This window comes from Coregonus lavaretus (genome assembly GCF_964263955.1).
Source record: "Coregonus lavaretus genome assembly, chromosome: 11".
Lineage (NCBI taxonomy): Eukaryota > Metazoa > Chordata > Actinopteri > Salmoniformes > Salmonidae > Coregonus > Coregonus lavaretus.
In genome coordinates, this window is record NC_139998.1 from 36,109,279 (window position 1) to 36,128,986 (window position 19,708).

Genomic DNA, 19,708 nt, shown 5'->3' on the forward strand with positions numbered 1-19,708 from the left:
GAAGGGGTGGGGTGGGGGTGAGGTAATGCGTGTGCATGTGAGGTGAAATGAGTAAGCTCCTCAGTTCTCCCATCTCAGCCTGTCCTGAAGTGTGTCTGCCCACACACACTCAGAGCAGCACAGGCATCCACACGCACAAAATGGTGCTTGCATATTCTGGCCAAATACCAGTAGTAGTAGCAGTAGTACGGCCCAAATATTTGTATCAGCTACCATGAGTATTTTTAGAAGAGAAAGGTTCAAAAGAGCTGGGTATTGACAACCACAATCTGTATCTCTTTACATTGTTTATTGCTGTAGGTTGGGTTGCTAAGGCAGTCTTTGCCTGCTTAGAATTCCCTTTTCTGTCTTTTGTCTCTCCCTCACTTCTCTCCTCTCTTTGTGTGTTGGTGTCTCTCAGGAGGACCACACTGGCATTTTTTTCGCAGGCTTTATTGTTTTCCACTGTGCAGCTGCAAACCAAGGAGGAGCCCCCTGCAGGTGTGAGTGGTAAGGCTGTCCCCCCCCTCCCCCTTCTCCCTCTTCCTCCCCTCTCTGTCCCTCCCCCCTGCCTCTCCCACCCGTCAGCAGAGGGGGGCCGACGTGCAGGCCACGTTGCACCGCTGAGCCCTGCCAAAACAGGGCTAAAATTACACTCTGAATGCAGAGAGCACTGTGATTAACCACACAGGTGGGATCCCCAGCCTATGGCCGTGGGGGGTGGCCCCACTGTGGTGCATAGCACCCCCACAACCTCACACCCCGCTACGGCACGGCTAGCCTATAAATAGGGAAGATGCAGAACCCCTGAACTGTATCCAGTTTCCTAGAACAGTCCTTCCATCCCTACTCCCCTGTCACTCTGAGGAAAACAAGATGGAGTCGACACTGCTGTGAGAGCTTTTGTCTCAAATGTGAAGGCTTTACCACATCATACACATCAGTGTAAGACTGATGTCATGACAAAAAGCATGTGAATAAGGCCTTTTACAATTTATCTCTATAGTAAATTGTCAAGTCTAACTAATAGTTAGTCTTCATGCCCACAATACCACTCAGCTGAGACACTGAAAAAGCAGCCATCGCTAATGACTCAATTGTTCCCTACTCAGTTCTCCTTTACTTCATAATTTTTCCAGTTTTCCCTCCTCTTTCTCCACCCTCTTCCAGCAGTCGCCTCAGCCTTCCTAATGTATTGTCTCCTTGGTATCCAACCTGGACTCAGGGTTCGCCGTAACATAGTAAATGAACATCCGGAACACTGAAATTAGTATGATGTTACGTTTGGTATGGTATGTATTTTTTTGTGGATGTCTATCATCCATTCATATGATATGTTACAAATTACAATTCGTATGATATGTTATGAATTGCAATTCATATGGATATGTTACGGATTGCTATTCATACAATATGTTACGAATTTGCAATACGTATGATATGTTACGAATTTCAATTTGTTGTGGTTAATGTTAGCTAGGTTGCTAGGTGACTAACACTAACGTTAGCTAGGCGGCTAAAGTTAGCTAGGCTAGGGGTTAGGGTTAATGGTTAAGGTTAGGGGTTAAGGTTAGGGTTAAGGTTAGGGTTAGGTTAAAGGGTTAACATTAGGGGAAGGGTTAGCTAACATGCTACGCAAATTAGCTAAAAAGTAGTAAGTAGTAAGCAAAAATGTTTTTCGAACACGCAACCTTTGGGTTGCTAGACGTTTGCGTTACACGCCCACCCATACACCCCGACCAACCATCCTCCTTTCATTTTTGACTTAAGTAAACTTCTGTCTTATGTGGCCATATCAAACGTAACATTTCATACTTATTTCATATTCCCATATTTTCATTTACTATGTTATGTCTAGTCTATGAGACCAGCCTGTGGTATCCCTCCATCTGGGAAAAGGAAATGATCTGGCCCTCTGACACTCTCTCTCCCTGGGAAATGAGAGGCTCTGGTCCGCCACTCCTATTGTTCAGCATGTGGCCCTGGAAGGGGTGGATTATTATTATTGTGATTATTTCCATCTTTGCGCAGGCACGCAGACATGGGGATCAGTCACAGCCCACACGGCAGGCATGGCACAGGGCTTTACAACACAATAGCAGAACACTGGGGTGTCTCTACAGGCAGGTTATCACCCCGGGCCAAGATGTCTTCTCTCTCTCTCCTCTGCTCTGTGCGAGAAATGGGATTTAGTGTGGCTGGCTGTTTAACTATGGGAGTGTGTAGACAATTATCGTGGGTGGAGAGTGTACACAAATGTAGTGGTTGGTGGGTGTTAGCATGGACATGTGTAGACTTATCGAAAAAGTATAAACAGATCTTGTAAAATGAATTACTTCCTTTCAAAGAATCCATCAAGTTATTTAGTCCTATTATGAAAATGGTATTAAAAAGAAAATGATATCTTACGTTAATGACCAAATACACTGTTGAAGAGGATTACAGTATTAAGGAATTATTGTATTAGAATATTTATGTTGAAAAGATTAAGTGGAAAAGGTACACGTTTTTAAGAACATACAGCAGTTTCCCTCTCTCGCTCTCTGTCAGTTTCCATCTGTTCATCCCATTACAGCTGATGTAGTCTGACAGGGTTTTAAGGAGGCCATGGGTACACTACACTCTACTTTGCCCAGTCTGCAGTTAGTGCAGCTTTGGAGGACTCGATCACATTACTGGATTAGATTATACAGTTGGAAGTCTCTGCCTCCCTTCAAATCACCTGTCCTCCAGGACAGAGTAAAACACTGGCACAGCCACGAGGATGCTGCTGTATAATCAAATTCCAGTCTAACCTCACAGTGGAGAGACGCTACACAGGTCAGTGACTTGGATACTGAGTGACAGGCTGACAGGCCAATCTGATAGGGGAAATCTTTAACAGGGGGAGTGAGGCTGTAACGCAAGTAAACAGGTTTATCTATCTATCTGTGTGTGTGTGTGTGTGTGTGTGTGTATATATGTGTGTGCCGTGTGTATGTCATGTATGTGTGTGTAACATAATAATTCTGCTAGCGTAATCACACGTGACACTGTCTAAGCAGTGTTGTTAGGCAGTCTCCTCTCCACCCAGGCACACAGCAGTGGTACGTCTACATTAAATAATCAGAGCAGTTCAATCAACAGGCAGTGGGAGAAATAAACCCACATTCCTCCAGGCCCACTGCCTCCTGGAGAACGCCGCTCGTATGGCGTTTGCCTGGCGCACGACTATGATTAATTAAAACCAGGTTTTTACACCCACTCTCTCCAGCTTGATTAAGCTCTCTTCCAGCAGACCGTGTCTGCTCCTCCACTTCTCCCAGTCTCATCGATTATCATCCTCACTCGAGCTTGGCTAGCAACACAAAAATAAAACCACAGATAGTGAGGATGCATGAATAACAAGCCATCTGAGTAAAGCATCAACTTCAGCTAAATACACATCAGTTCACTGAGTTTATCTAGACACACCTGTCCCTCTTCATCCTTCCCTAGCTGTGTCCCACTCTTTCACCACAGACCGTTAAAGGAGTTTGTCAACATCGTCAAAGCTAAGCAAGTGTGTGTGTGTGCGCGCGCCCGTCCACACGCTCTGTGGGGTGGAAGTGTATGAGAAAAAAGGAAAAGTGACAATTGGAAAGTCACACATAGATCCTACACACACGCGTGTGGTGGGTTGGGCTCACACAGGAAGGGGCTGGGAGCAGCCAGCATTCAGCAGATGTTGGAGTGTTCAGGAGGTAAACTGAATGATATGCAGTGTCACCTCCTTGTTAATGATCATTCCAAGTCAAAGCTGGGAGGGGAGAGCAGGGGTATGATCATACCATCACAAACATCACTGTGGATAATAGCCCGGGTGGCTGGGTAGGTGGGGTGTGTCTCTGCACATCCTCACTGTGCAAATGTGAAGAGAGCAGGGAACATACAATGGGGAAGGGAAGCGTTTATTTCAGGTTTCTCAGTTACATCAGGGGGTTACATTGCTATGAGAGGGGCTGAGATAGTGGAAATGACAAAAGACACCCACCATAGTGCACCCACAACACACACCTCTCTACCACACACAGACCTGTGATGGCAGATGAACATTAATAACATTTATGGAAATGGAAGATGAGTGTCAGAACACCTGCGAAGTAGTGGAGAGGAAGAAATCAAGTGGACATGATTACCTCAGCTGACAAATGGTTAGACAATAGGGCAGGCCACACCACTGGTGCTTTATCATTAGTGATGTGACACACAGAAAACACACTGACTGGAGTCATCTTGTTTTAGATCCCTCTGTCCAAAACAGCCTCTCTACCACAATGGGGATAAAGACAGTATCCTTACAAACTGTGAACAACAGACTAGAATGAAGAATGTGTTCACTGTTGCTACTTTTCTAGTGAACAAACTGATTTCAAATATAGAAATGGGTGCAAAAGGCAAAAGCCCTACATGTTTCAGGAGGTTGGAAATGCATTAAAAAAGGTCCAATGCAGCCGTTTTTATCTCAATATCAAATAATTTCTGGGTAACAATTAAGTACCTTACTGTGATAATGTTTTACCATTTTAATTGAAAACAAACAAAAATAGCTTCTTAGCAAAGAGCAATTTCTCAAGCAAGAATTTTGCTAAGACTGTCTGGTAGTGGTCTGAGTGGGGAGGGGAAAACTGAAAACTAGCTGTTATTGGCAGAGAGGTTTGGAACTCTTTCTTACTGTTCTTTTAACTAATTTACCACCTGGTGATGTCACAAGGCAGACCAAAACTCCATCCCACCACAACAGGCTAACATTTCAGGCAGTCTTTTCAAACAGCTCTTACACTAAAGGGGCATTATCATCATTTTCACAATTTGGCAGTATTATTCCAACCTCAGTGTGGAAATATATATAAAAAAACATTTTTGACTACACTGGGGCTTTAAATGCATGAGAACTAATACTTGTGCATTCTGAAGGGTTTCTATAAGGAGAAATGTGAAGGGTAAAATATCAAAGCTCAGGGATAACCTCAGCAGTCATATATCAAACCTGACAGATAGTGTAGCTTTTTAATGATTGTTTCGTAATCTGCCCAAGAAAGGGAGTAGCGAGAGGGAGAGCAGAAAACTCTCCTCCTCTGTGATCTCTTCCATTTTCTCACCAAAGACGCCTCGCAAGATAAAGGTTAATACACTGCTCTTTTTCACTGCTGAAAAGACGTCATCCATCTTTGAAGAGGGGTTAGAAATAAATAATAAAATAATAACAGTACTTAAAATAATCTTCCTCAATTCCATAATTAATCTCCTCCAACTTTTCTGACAATAATGATGTTAATTAACCCAAAATTCCCTCCATGGCGGCTGAGAGAGCGCCAAGCATTCAAAGCGCTCCACCTGCCCCTCTTCCAGCCGCCCCAATCACCCCATCACGGTACAGTCTTTAAGGGGGAGAGCACTCTGAAAGGAGAGGATTTTCAGGTTGGAGGGGTGGTGGAGATGGAGATGGGGAGGAGAGGGAGCATGGGGACATGGATGGGATCAGAGAGCTGAGAGAAAATTAACACAGGGTGAGGCTGGGGAAGGAGGAACGGAGGAAATTAAGTCAACAGTGGAAGTGAGAGAAAAGGAGAAAACTGGGCTGGTAAATGAATCCAATGGGGAATGTCTCTGTTCCCAACCAGACTCTGGGCTGGTGCAAGCAGCAGGCCTGTATACTATAGCTGTGGATCTGTTCAGTACCAGGCATCTCTCTCCAGACACAACTACTGCAGGACTCAGGAGGACCCACGCACTGAAAATACATCAACCGGCACAACTCTGGTATCAGCTGTCAGGCCTGGAGAAGGCTGGGGAGTCATTGCGGCTCCCAGCGTTCTGCCGTTGGTTCTCCCAAATTACTCACAGGCCAAGCTCGTTAATCTACACTACAGTACGCTGCTGCAGCAATTATTACTTTACAGAATAACAACACAGAGGAAGCCCGTAAAAAACTAGAGGAACTTTTCAGTTAAATGCACATCCCAGCAAACCGGGAACATTCTCAGAACATTAGCTAAGATTCCCATTCAATTCTAGTTAATGTTTTTAATAACATTAGGATGATAACATCCTTAGAATGTTCTCCTAACATTCATTAAATGTTGTGAACAACATCTATCAACCACCACAGAACATTCCCCAAAAGTTCTCATTAGGTTTCCAGGTAATGTAATAATCTAATGTACCAGTAATATTTTCCCAGCAAACCAAAATTGGTTCTGTGAAAGTTCCTAGAACATTCGTTAGGTTGCGGCAAATGTTCTCATAACACAAAATCTGTCCAGTCGTGCTGATGATTATACGTTTGTATAAAACGGTCGCCTGATGTTACAAAAATGTTCCCCGAACACATTGTCTGTTCTTTAAAAGGCTCCCAGAATGTTTCATTAGGTTGTGGGTACAGTTGGGGACATCACAAATTATATGTTCCCAAAACACTAAAAACTGTCCAGTTGTGCTGACATTCAGATAATGCTTGTATCATCTGTGTGCAAAAAACATTCCTTTGATGTTACAAGAATGTTGACTGAACAGCCTTTGAGTTCTTTAAAAGGTTCACAGAACATTTAATTTGGTTGTGGGAACAGTGTGGATACATTACAAGAGATAGGTTTCCTAAATATGCTCAGTTGTGATGACATTCATACAATGTTTAAGTTAGGTTGCACATGACATTCCCTTAATGATATTCACGAAGGTTGCACAAAACATTCCCACAATGTTGCATAATGTTAAATAATTTTCAAATAAGTCAGTTTTTATGACATTCATAGTATATTGGTTTTAGATGTAACATAAAATAAAATACAGTGTTACAAGTACAACAGCATGTGAAGAGGATGGGGACATCTTAATAACTCAGAAAGTGTGTTCTGTGTCCTGACTGACCATATTAGACTGAAAAACAAAACTCAGCACTACAGCTATCCCCTGGTGGCACAGTGGGTTAATGATCTGACTACAAAACTGAAGATTGCAGGTTCAATCCCACATATTCTTTAACCATGTTTTTTTTTTAAAGAACTTGAGGCTCAGAAATAATCTACTAAAAGAGAGTATGTCTTCATTTGATCCAGATTTATGAATACTGTCAGAAATGCAGAATTTAGACTAACTGTAAAAAATAAAACATTGTGTAAAAATGGACTGTTCAACTTTTAAAAACACACCCAATATAATTCCTACTTTGAGACGCTTGATATGGTCCCCCCTCTTATTTGTCATGATCTGAAAAGATCCTAGATAAGCACTCATAGTCTTGGATATCTTGTAAATATAGGCCCAAAAGTATTTGATCCCCTGCTGATTTTGTACGTTTGCCCACTGACAAAGAAATGATCAGTCTATACTTTTAATGGTAGGTTTATTTGAACAGTGAGAGACAGAATAACAACAACAAAATCCAGAAAAACATATGTCAAACATTTTATAAATTGATTTGCATTTTAATGAGGGCAATAAGTATTTGACCCCCTCTCAATCAGAAAGATTTCTGGCTCCCAGGTGTCTTTTATACAGGTAACGAGCTGAGATTAGGAGCACACTCTTAAAGGGACTGCTCCTAATCTCAGCTTGTTACCTGTATAAAAGACACCTGTCCACAGAAGCAATCAATCAATCAGATTCCAAACTCTCCACCATGGCCAAGACCAAAGAGCTCTCCAAGGATGTCAGGGACAAGATTGTAGACCTACACAAGGCTGGAATGGGCTACAAGACCATCGCCAAGCAGCTTGGTGAGAACGTGACAACAGTTGGTGCGATTATTCGCAAATGGAAGAAACACAAAATAACTGTCAATCTCCCTCTGCCTGGGGCTCCATGCAAGATCTCACCTCGTGGAGTTGCAATGATCATGAGAAAAGTGAGGAATCAGCACAGAACTACACGTGAGGATCTTGTCAATGATATCAAGGCAGCTGGGACCATATTCACCAAGAAAACAATTGGTAACACACTACCCCGTGAAGGACTGAAATCCTGCAGCGCCCGCAAGGTCCCCCTGCTCAAGAAAGCACATATACAGGCCCGTCTGAAGTTTGCCAATGAACATCTGAAGGATTCAGAGGAGAACTGGGGGAAAGTGTTGTGGTCAGATGAGACCAAAATCGAGCTCTTTGGCATCAACTCAACTCGCCGTGATTGGAGAAGGAGGAATGCTGCCTATGACCCCAAGAACACCATCCCCACCGTCAAACATGGTGGTAGAAACATTATGCTTTGGGGGTGTTTTTCTGCTAAGGGGACAGGACAACTTCACCGCATCAAAGGGACTGGCCATGTACCGTCAAATCTTGGGTGAGAACCTCCTTCCCTCAGCCAGGGCATTGATAATGGGTCGTGGATGGGTATTCCAGCATGACAATGACCCAAAACACATAGCCAAGGCAACAAAGGAGTGGCTCAAGAAGAAGCACATTAAGGTCCTGGAGAGGCCTAGCCAGTCTCCAGACCTTAATCCCATAGAAAATCTGTGGAGGGAGCTGAAGGTTCGAGTTGCCAAACGTCAGGCTCGAAACCTTAATGACTTGGAGAAGATCTGCAAAGAGGAGCGGGACAAAATCCCTCCTGAGATGCGTGCAAACCTGGTGGCCAACTACAAGAAACGTCTGACCTCTGTGATTGCCAACAAGGGTTTTGCCACCAAGTACTAAGTCATGTTTTGCAGAGGGGTCAAATACTTATTTTCCTCATTAAAATGCAAATCAATTTATAACATTTTTGACATGCGTTTTTCTGGATTTTTTTGTTGTTATTCTGTCTCTCACTGTTCAAATAAACCTACCATTAAAATTATAGACTGATCATTTCTTTGTCAGTGGGCAAACGTACAAAATCAGCAGGGGATCAAATACTTTTTTCCCTCACTGTACACATCATATAAAGAGGATGGGTGAAGTGATGGTGAATAACCCAGTTACCAGTATTTCCCTGGGTTAGTTACGTATAAGAAGGCTAAAAAGGAAGTGTGGAATTCCTGATTGACCATAATGCCATGGCTATATACTGAAAAAAGAACAAGTAAGAGCGCTTTCCTGGTGGCACAGAGGATAAAAAAACCTGGCTTGGGAACCAAACATTGCAGGTTCAAACCCCACATGTGCAGACTGTGAATATATGAAGTGTAAAAAATATGGTTGTGTTTGTATGATTAAATGCTGTTCAAATGTCCTATGAATGAAATTAAAATGCCATGTGTCTCTATACCATCTTCAAATGTGAATTGCTATTAAATCTGGTGAGAAACATAATGGGGATGTATTCCAATCTGCTTTAAGGAGCTACACATTTTAATGCTGAGAATGTTGTGGTAATATTAGTTAAAACTAAAATATAACATTTTCTAAATGTTCTTGAAATGTTCTGAGGACCACCAATAAAAGGTAAAATGTATATTGGGTGAACATCACTGGAATAATATGTTAAACCTAAAACAAATATGCTATGAATGTCATACAGTGCCTTGCAAAAGTATTCATCCCCTTCATTTTTCCTATTTTGTTGCATTACAACCTGTAATTTAAATTGATTTTTATTTGGATTTCATGTAATGGACATACACAAAATAGTCCAAATTGGTGAAGTGAAATGAAAAAAATAACTTGTTTCAAAAAATTCTAAAAAGTCGATAACGGAAAAGTGGTGCGTGCATATGTATTCACCCCCTTTGCTATGAAGCCCCTAAATAAGATCTGGTGCAAACAATTACCATCAGAAGTCACATAATTAGTTAAATAAAGTCCACCTGTGTGCAATCTAAGTGTCACATGATCTGTCACATGATCTCAGTATATATACACCTGTTCTGAAAGGCCCCAGAGTCTGCAACACCACTAAGCAAGGGGCACCACCAAGCAAGCGACACCATGAAGACCAAGGAGCTCTCCAAACAGGTTAGGGACAAAGTTGTGGAGAAGTACAGATCAGGGTTGGGTTATAAAAAAATATCAGAAACTTTGAACATCCCACGGAGCACCATTAAATCCATTATTTAAAAAAATTAAGAATTTGGCACCACAACAAACCTGCAAAGAGAGGGCTGCCCACCAAAACTCACGGACCAGGCAAGGAGGGCATTAATCAGAGAGGCAACAAAGAGACCAAAGATAACCCTGAAGGAGCTGCAAAGTTCCACAGCGGAGATTGGAGTATCTGTCCATAGGCAGTACACTCTACAGAGCTGGGCTTTACGGAAGAGTGGCCAGAAAAAAGACATTGCTTAAAAAAAGCAAAAATGTTTGGTGTTTTTTTTTTTTTTTTTTTTTTTTGGGGGGGGGGGGGAATGGATCAGCTTAATATTGCAGATAGATTGTATCTTCTATCAATGTAATTGTCTGCATCACTTAATAATAATAATAATAATAATAATAATATGCCATTTAGCAGACGCTTTTATCCAAAGCGACTTACAGTCATGCGTGCATACATTTTTGTGTATGGGTGGTCCCGGGGATCGAACCCACTACCTTGGCGTTACAAGCGCCGTGCTCTACCAGTTGAGCTACAGAGGACCACTTCCAATCCCCCATGTTTTTTTTTTATATATATTTTTTTATATATATATACTCCCCTTTATTACTTTTCAACCCCACCATCCTTTCCCTACTTGGAGTAAATTAGTGAACAACAATGCCCAGGCCTCTACTTCCGGTCTATACTTACTATCTACACCTTATGGACAGAGTTAATTTTACAATAATTCTATTATATATATATATATTTTTTTTTTTGCTCCTGAACTACTTCTACTCTCAACCTCTCCGATCATTTTCATGATGTCCATCCGGTTTGCTTCTATATGCCATATCTTTCTAACTGTGCTCTTTCCCAAAAGCTCCCAACATACAACCTATATAGTTATTATGGACACAGTATGCTTACATTATTAGCTATCTTTGTTATTATTTGTTGTTATTTGTTATTAGTCCCATCCTTCAACTCTATTCAATACCTCCCATCTATCTCTTAACACCATCCATATAGGATTTCTATTTGCCATATATATTTCAACCGTACTGTGATGTTTTACAAAAGTTCTGAACCTTTCTATTCTCATTGCTTCTACAGATTGTGAATTAAAAATAAACATTTTTGCTAAAAGTATTATTATATTATTGATTGATTGACTATGACTTTTCAGATCACCCAGTAATGCTATCTGAAAGGTTAGTTCCAGGTGAATATTGCAATCCTTTAGCCATTCCTGGACCTGTGTCCAAAAACAAGCTACAAATGGACAGAACCAAAACAAATGATCTAATGATTCTGTCTCTTCACAGCAAAATCTGCAGAGCTGGGAAGATTGTATCCCCCATATAAATAACATTCTATTGGTAGCAAGAATTTTATATAATAATTTAAATTGAAAGATTCTAATTTTTGAATCCGTTGTCGTTTTGCGTGTCAGTTCATAAACACTATGCCATGGGATCGGTACGTCAAAGATCTCTTCCCAACTATTTTGCAATCTATATGGGACGGCTGTCAATCCTTTGGTCCTTAAGTGAAACTGATATACTTTTTTATTTATCACAGTTTTCCTTAACCAATTATGTTCTTTAATGCAAGGCCGACAGACAAGTTCCTTACTTTCTCCCCCTTCCACTTTCCTCTTCCACTTTTGCGGTAAGGCTGCAATTATTTGGTTGTAATTTTGTGTAGAGCAGACATTTCCATATGTTTTTGTTAGCTGCATGTGCGTCATAACTCCACCAGTCCTACCGATGATATCATTTACGAAGATTATACCTTTTTTAAACATTCTGTCAAAAAAATAAAGGTTTTTTGTCAATTAGTATATTTGAATTTAACCACAATATTTGTTGCATTATTTGTTCTGTCGTTTCTGGAGGATTAAATTGAAATTGCAACCAACTTTCTATAGCTTGTTTTAGAAATAGTGACATTTGGGAGATTATTTCCTTTTCAAATAACTGAAAGTGAGAGTTTGGTGTTTGCCAAAAGGCATGTGGAAGACTCCCCAAACATATGGAAGAAGGTACTCTGGTCAGATGAGACTAAAATTGAGCTTTTTGGCCATCAAGGAAAACGCTATGTCTGGCGCAAACCCAACACCTCTCATCACCCCGAGAACACCATCCCAGTGAAGCATGGTGGTGGCAGCATCATGCTGTGGGGATGTTTTTCATCGGCAGGGACTGGGAAACTGGTCAGAATTGAAGGAATGATGGATGGCGCCAAATACAGAGAAATTCTTGAGGGAAACCTGTTTCAGTCTTCCAGAGATTTGAGACCGGGACGGAGGTTCACCTTCCAGCAGGACAATGACCCTAAGCATGCTGCTAAAGCAACACTTGAGTGGTTTAAGGGGAAACATTTAAATGTCTTGGAATGGCCTAGTCAAAGCCCAGACCTCAATCCAATTGAGAATCTGTGGTATGACTTAAAGATTGCTGTACACCAGCTGAACCCATCCAACTTGAAGGAGCTGGAGCAGTTTTGCCTTGAAGACTGGGCGGGGGGGGGGGGGGGGGGGGTTGTTTGTTTCACAATAAAACATATTTTGCATCTTCAAAGTGGTAGGCATGTTGTGTAAATCAAATGATACAAACCCCCCCAAAATCAATTTTAATTCCAGGCAACAAAATAGGAAAAATGCCAAAGGGGGTGAATACTTTTGCAAGCCTCTGTACAAACTGACTTATTTGGAAATTGTGGAACATTGTGGAAATGTTTAAAGAACATATGACATGTGTTCTAGGAAAGTTGCAACATCAGGTGAATGTTTTATACAAACCTTCTATAATCATCAGCATGACTGGACAGTTTCTGTGTTATGACAACATTTCCACAACCTTACACATTTTCTTACAGGAACAATTAGGGATAAGTGCCTTGCTCAGACATATTTTTCACCTAGTCGGCTTAGGGATTTGAACCAGCAACCTTTTGGTTACTGGCCCAACGCTCTTAACCGCTAGGCTACCTGCCACCCAATCAGACCTGCAACCGCGGCCTCAGCTGTGCAGTCAAGTGTTAAACAATGGAACAGCTGTCGAGAGCGGCGGCAGCTCCAGAAATAGAGCTGTCCATTTCACCGGTCTGTCTCACACCTGTGTGCTGTGCAGGCCGGGGAGAGAGAGTGCAAGGGCTAGGCCAAAGAGAAGGCTGTGCAGCCAGAGAGGAAACCGAAACAAGAGACAGGCACAAAGATAAACACACAATCGTAAACATACACACACACACACAGGAAATGATGAGGCTGACTCACCGATCATGTGATTGGCGACGTGGATCTGGATCTCCCGCTCTGTCTCGAAGGTCATTTGGCATTTGATGCACTGGTACGTCTTCTTCTGCAATGCAACAGACAGGTAGACAAGAATTTCAGAGAGGTTATCAAATTACTTTTTCATTCACAGCCGGCGTGTGCGCACACACACACACACACACACACACACACACACACACACACGCGATCTCCTGATACAAACAGAATGTACTGGGGGGGGGGGATTCTGAGGTTTCTCCTTGCTGTTACATTGAGCTGAAACAAAGGCACAGGTAAAGATTGAGCGTCCCTGGGACCACACTGTCAATATCTAGTGGAGCGAACAGGCCGTACAATGCCTCAGCCGGGCTGAGCAGCAGGTCCCACTAGGGCCCACTGAAACGCAGCCATGAATTCACACATCTAACTGAGTACGACTTCTTACTGACACACTACCCACTGGGAACAGACACATTGCTAGAAAATACTGCTAAAATATTAGGGATTTTAAAAAGTAGGAACAACATTTCAGATCACTCAAAAAGCATTAGGAAAGAATGAATAATATGAATTTGCTTTTAAGTTTTAATCAATTCACTAGATGTTTCTAAATGCAGGGCCATTTAACTTTTTGTTGGATTGGTAATGTGTTCTATTTATTTTATACCGCAGAGGACAATGTTGGGTACTCACTATGTGATTGATTTATCAATTACTAAATTAAACATAAGTTGTTTACCTTAACCTTAGAATTTTCACATATTGTATGTAGATTTTAATATAAAATCAGTATGCTGAGCCATAGTGGAGAATATGGTGAAAGTGTTCTTACTTTAGGGATAGGCGAGGCATCCGTCACCTTCTTGGCCCCACTGGTCTCCAGGCTCATCTCGGGGTGGTCCACCTGAACGTGGCTCTCCAGGTCCTCCAGGGTCTCAAACTTCACAGCACACTCGGGGCATCGCAGCCCCGGCACAACCTTCTCTCCCCCGGCCTCTTGGGGCGTGGTGCCCCCGCTGGGAGACTGGCCGTTGGTAGCCCGGCTCATACAGCCAGCACACAGCCCATAGGGCAGCCCGTTAACATCCAGCTTCAACAGCTCCTGCTTGTTCTTGAACTCCTTGAGGCACAGGGCACACTTGTAGTGCTTGTGTTGTTGCAGCTGGCCGTTGGGGGAGGAGGAGGCTGAGCCACCCCCGCCCCCGCTGCCCCCACCGGAAGAGAGCTTCTGCATGTGGAAGGTGCCGTGGATCTTGAGCTCCAGGGTGGAGGTGACCGTCTGCATGCACACCACACAGCGGAAGCCCGTCAGAGAGTTTCTCAAGTCTGGGTGCATCTGGCAGTGCTCTATGAAGTCCTCCTCGCTCTGCAGGGGCATCTTACAGATGCGGCAGGTGCCTGTGTCTAGGCTCTTGCTGTGGGTGACCTTGTGTTCGGTGAGCGTGAGCAGGGAGGGGAAGCGCTCTCCACAGATGGGGCACATGTAGTGCTTGGCTGGGCCACGGTGGGTCTGGGCATGCTCCCTCAGGCCGTTCTCGGAAAAGAAGGTCCGTGAGCACACGTTGCACTTGTGGTTGCCCTTGATGAAGTCTGCCTTCTTCTTGCGGCTGCCGGCGTCGTCGTCCCCGGGCTGGATGTTGTGGTCCCTCAGCCGGTGGTTCTGCAGAAGACTCTCCATGGTGTAGGCTGCCCCACAGATATCACAGGCGTACATGGGCTCTGAGTTGTCCAGCTCCTCCTCTCCTCCGCTGACCTCGTGGCTGTTGGCTATGTCCTGGCTGGCATTCTTCAGCAGCATGCTCTGCAGGTCAGCCTGCTCTGTGGCCACTGTCGATCTTTCGCCTCCTCCCCCACGCTTGGAGCTCTGAGTCACCCCGTTGGGTGTGCCGTTCTGGCTGCCCCCGTTCCCGGTGCCGTTGCCCCAATCGAAGACACAGTGCTTCTCCCTCAGATGCCTCTCCAGCAGCACAATAGCATGGAAGGCCTTGCCACAGAAGCGGCAGTTGAACTTCTTACTATGGGTGGTGATGTGGCACTGCAGTTCCACCTCTGTGCCGAACGTCTCCCCACAGAATATGCACTTACGGGCCTTGCCGGCGACCCCAGGGCCAGTGGGGTGTCCCAGGTGGCTGTGCTTGACATGCAGCTGGAGGTCACTCTCCTTCCGGAAGTCCCAGGCGCAGGCTGTGCAGCGGAACATCTTCTTCTCATTGCTGTGCTTGACAGCAAGGTGGACCTGGATGGACACCTTGGAGTCAAACACCTCCTGGCACAGTGTACAGTGGTACAGCACAAAGGTGTGCATGTCCAGCAGGTGCTTCTGCAGGTCGTCTACAGAGGAGAACTGCTTATCACAGCTCTCACACACGTACTGGGTGGACGTGGTGGTGTAGTGGACCGTCAGGTGCTGCAGCAGAGACTCTTGGGAGTCGAAGTCCTCTTTGTTGCACTGCGGGCAGGACTGCCTCCTCAGCAGCATCTCCAGGTGGGACTTGAGATGGGCCTGGAATCCCTCGAAGCTGCTAAAGTGTAGGTCACACTGGTTGCAGGGGTAGTCTCCATTGAAACCTGCTAGGGTAGAGTCCCCAGCCAGCCTATGGCGTTTGGGGGAGGAGATTTCCACATCAGACGAGGCAGGGCTAAGGTCTGCTACCTTGGCTTGCCGCTTGTTATTGGCCAGTGGGATGTTCTTGTGGTTCTCCTTGATGTGCTTGGTCAGCTTGAGCAGGGAGCCAAAGATGGGCGAGTTGGTGCAGTATGGACAGGAGTAGACCTCCATGAAGGACTGGGAGGGCTGCAGGACGGGGGACTCCATCTTGGGAACACCTCCTCCGCTGCAGTGTGTCTGCTGGATGTGCTCTGTGAGAGAGGACTCTGTGAGGAAGCCCATGGAGCACTGGTTGCAGAAGAAAGCATGGTTGCCCTCCAGGGTGGTGGAGCCTGCAACCATTCCTCCAGGCAGGCAGTGGGACATGCGTATGTGCTCCTGCAGGGTGTTGATGTCTGCAAACATGTCTGGGCAGTAGTTGCAGTGGAAGGCCGACACGTTGGTGAACTGGAGCAGGGGGAAGGCCGCTGCAGCGCCCCCGCTGCCTCGGTGGGCTTTGCGGACGTGCTCGTTGAGGTTGTAGAGCGTGGGCAGGGTGTCCAGGCACAGCTGGCATGTGTGGTTTTGCTGGGGCTTGTCTGCATGGATGGTCTTCAGATGGATCTCCAGAACGGCCAGGCTGTTGAAGTCTCTCTTGGAGCAGTAGGGGCAGCTATAGGTCACCTTGGCCATCCAGTGACCCCCATCGTCATGGTCAGAGTTGGGGGCCAGCTTACGGCGGCTCTGGGTGGGTTTCAGGGTGGAGTCAGGGGTGGAACCCCTCTCCAGAGAGGCACTGGAGTCTGGGGTGGCGCTGCTCATGGATGCCACGCTGCCCAGCACTGGGTCAGGGCTGGCACTGTGGTTACTGGAGTCAGGCTGGCGGTGGCTGTCCAGATGGCAATATACGTCCTCCACAGAGGGGAACTGCTCCGAGCACACAGGGCACTTGTGTTTACGGTTGGCGTGGGACTTCTCGATGTGGGAGAGCAGCGGGCCCTCGTCGCTGAAGATCTCAGGGCAGTGGATGCACTGCAGGTCAACGCGGTCAGACAGCTGGGGGTGGCGGGTCACTACGTGCTTCTCCAGCTCATCTGTCTGGCTGAAGGTCTCCTCACAGTAGTCACACATGTACGGGTCCTGGTCCATCTCCCCTCCACTGCCTGCATTGCTGCCACGCTTCCCCCCTTCCTTTTCAGCACGCAGGGCAAGGTGCTCCTTGTTCTTCCTGTGAGCCTGCATGTGGCTCTGCAGAGAGGACGTGGAGGAGAAGCCTCTCTTGCAAACACTGCACTTAAAGGGCTTGCTGGAGCTGTGGGTCTTCAGGTGGATCTTGAGATGGTCGCTACGGGAGAAAGCCGCCTCACACTCCTGGCAGCTGTACTTCTTGTCTCCAGTGTGGAGCTTAACGTGGCGGTCGCGGCTGCGCTTGTGCTTGAACAGGCGGCTGCAGAAGGTGCACTTGAAGGGCAGCTTGTCGCTGTGGATCTGCTCGTGGCGCTTCAGGTAGCTGAGGCGGCTGAAGGACTTGTCGCAGAACTGGCAGGGGTAGGGCAGCCCCGCGCCCCCTTCTTCCTCCCCTGTGCCCATGCCCAGATCGCAGCAGCCATCCCCCAGCATCTGTGACGGCGATGCCACATCTTTGCTAGAGGGAGAGGACGCTACCCAGGAGAGCCCAGGGTCATCATCACCATCTGCAATGCAAAACACAGACAGAATTAAAATGTTAGTGAGGACAATAAATAAAATCTAAATAGAAGCTAAGAATTAAAGACATGTATTCCCACAGGATTGAAGAAATAAGGACAAAGTGTATTTTCTCTCTCTTCATCATCCCTTAGCAAACATCCCTCACTCCCCTCTAGAATTACATCTGCCTCATCATATTTTCATTATAGGGACCAGATTGACATTCCAAAAACCTATTAGAAGACGCTCAAATAGTGAGGGTATTCTTATATAACAAAGTGAATGAAATAAAACATGGGATTATGCATGCTTTTCTCCAGTTTAGTGCAGACAAAAGGGAAAGTCTATTAATGCATACATAATATAAATATATACAAAGCAGAGCATATATTCATTCTGTCCTGCTTTGTGCATTCTGAGGAGGCCTGACAGCCCACCCGTCATCCATTTAGCATCTAAACTAGAGCCCTCTGAAAAGACGAGAGGAGAGGAAAGTAGAGTAGAGTAGAAGAGAGGAGAGGAGGAGATGGGAGAGGAGAAATCCTCATGACTTATTGAGCAGGAATGCTGTGAGCCTGGATCCCACGGTGGCTCAGACAAACCCAGAATTCTCCAGCTCAGCCGGTTTGTTTGCTTTATTTGACTGCGTTTTACGCTCTGCTCTAAATGGATGAATAGAGAAGCCTCTGGTATTCCTCATCACACATAACCACATGTTTACAATAAGTAAACAGCCTCCCCCTATCCACACATACTACATCTTATAAAACACTATTTTTTGTAAACTAGTCTGTAGCTGGATACCATGAGACTGCATCTCATTTTGGCATGAGCACTCTCAAATAAATGACTGTCTTCTCAATGTTATTATGTAACAAAACAAAACAAAACAAGTATAATGTTGCTGCAAAGAATATTTAAATATTGACAAAAACATGTATCTAAGAGAGAGAATAGCCTAACCTTGAAAGCACTTGGTGTAGACTTATCCCTGCAAGCAACTGTGAGTTTGTATCCCCTCCCACCACCCCTCCTACAGTATGTGTGTTATACAAAGGTGTGCAGAGCATATTTGGTGGAAAATAAATTCAAGTGATAAATCGATGCACTCTAAAATGTAGGTGGTGTTCGGAGCAAATAAAACTCCACAGGGGTTTGTGGGTACTTTTTTTTATAAAAACATGAATTATGAATTTAGCTTGGAGCAAGGAAAGAATCCTACGCTGTAAAAGACTATAAAATAGAGATATCACATGGAGCATCAAGGCAACAGGAGAGAGATGCCATCCAGCAGCACATTTCAGGAGAGAGGAATATTACAGGATCAGTACAAATTAAGAAATGAGCATGAACGAGAAAGGACAGAGATAGTGAATCAAAGATGTTAGAAAATGTAATAAGAGGATTTGTTCAGGAGACACTAACAATTACTGAAATTGGTCTATTTATTTCCTACAGCCCATACCAGGAGCACACTGCTTTGTTCAGTACATACATCTAAACACACATTTTATTTTTGAGCCCAGAAGTGTAGTAACTGGAATTGCTTGAATAGATTGTGTGTGTGATGTATTTATATGTGTGTGTGTGAGAGTGATGGAGGGGAGAACAACTCTGTTTCTCAGATTACAGTTCAGGCCTGTACACCACTGTCTCCACAGCTGGGGTGTCTGGACAAGCCCCTCCCTATTGTAGCCACTCCCCCCAGTCCTCCTCTCATGTCTTTGTGTCCGTGTCAGAATAAGAGTAATCCTGACACAAGTTAAACCCCGGCAACACAGGAGAGAGAGAGGCCCCAAGAAAGTGAGGGGAAGAAAAGCCCAAAGGGCCTTAACTGAGGTGAATTCTTTGGCTACACAATGAAAGCGTGGCCCCTGACAGGCTGGTCTCTGATGTGAGCCGAGCGGAGGTGAGAGAGCAGAGGGGAGAGCTGCTCACGACTGACAGGTACGCCGTCCTGCTGAGCCCCAGCCATGTACTGCACCACAGCACACCACATACAAAGGAACACTTGCTTGAGCATAAAAAATATATATAAATAAATAAGATAACTAAGAAGTAGAGGAGGAGGAGGGAGAAAGAATGGTGAGAGAAGAGAAAAAAAACTCCTGGCACATGTGGTCATTCTGGCAAATTATAAATCTATTAATGCTAATGCAATCCCTCTGACTGCGACAGAATGTGAGAAATCACTTTGAGAAAGAAGGAGATTATAGTCATTA

The 19,708-nt window shown here is 44.7% G+C and overlaps 1 protein-coding gene across 1 annotated transcript in view; it reads right to left on the minus strand.

The window, feature by feature from the left end:
* Window positions 1-19,708, minus strand: part of LOC311137424 (zinc finger protein 423) — a gene marked incomplete at its 5' end in the record, with an annotated part of 131,441 nt that overhangs the window by 59,872 nt on the left and 51,861 nt on the right. Inside the window, 2 exons of the mRNA XM_084171914.1 lie at window positions 13,211-13,295; window positions 14,043-17,491. Coding sequence (XP_084028040.1) covers window positions 13,211-13,295; window positions 14,043-17,491 — 3,534 coding nt within the window. The remainder of the gene's footprint in view (window positions 1-13,210; window positions 13,296-14,042; window positions 17,492-19,708) is intronic.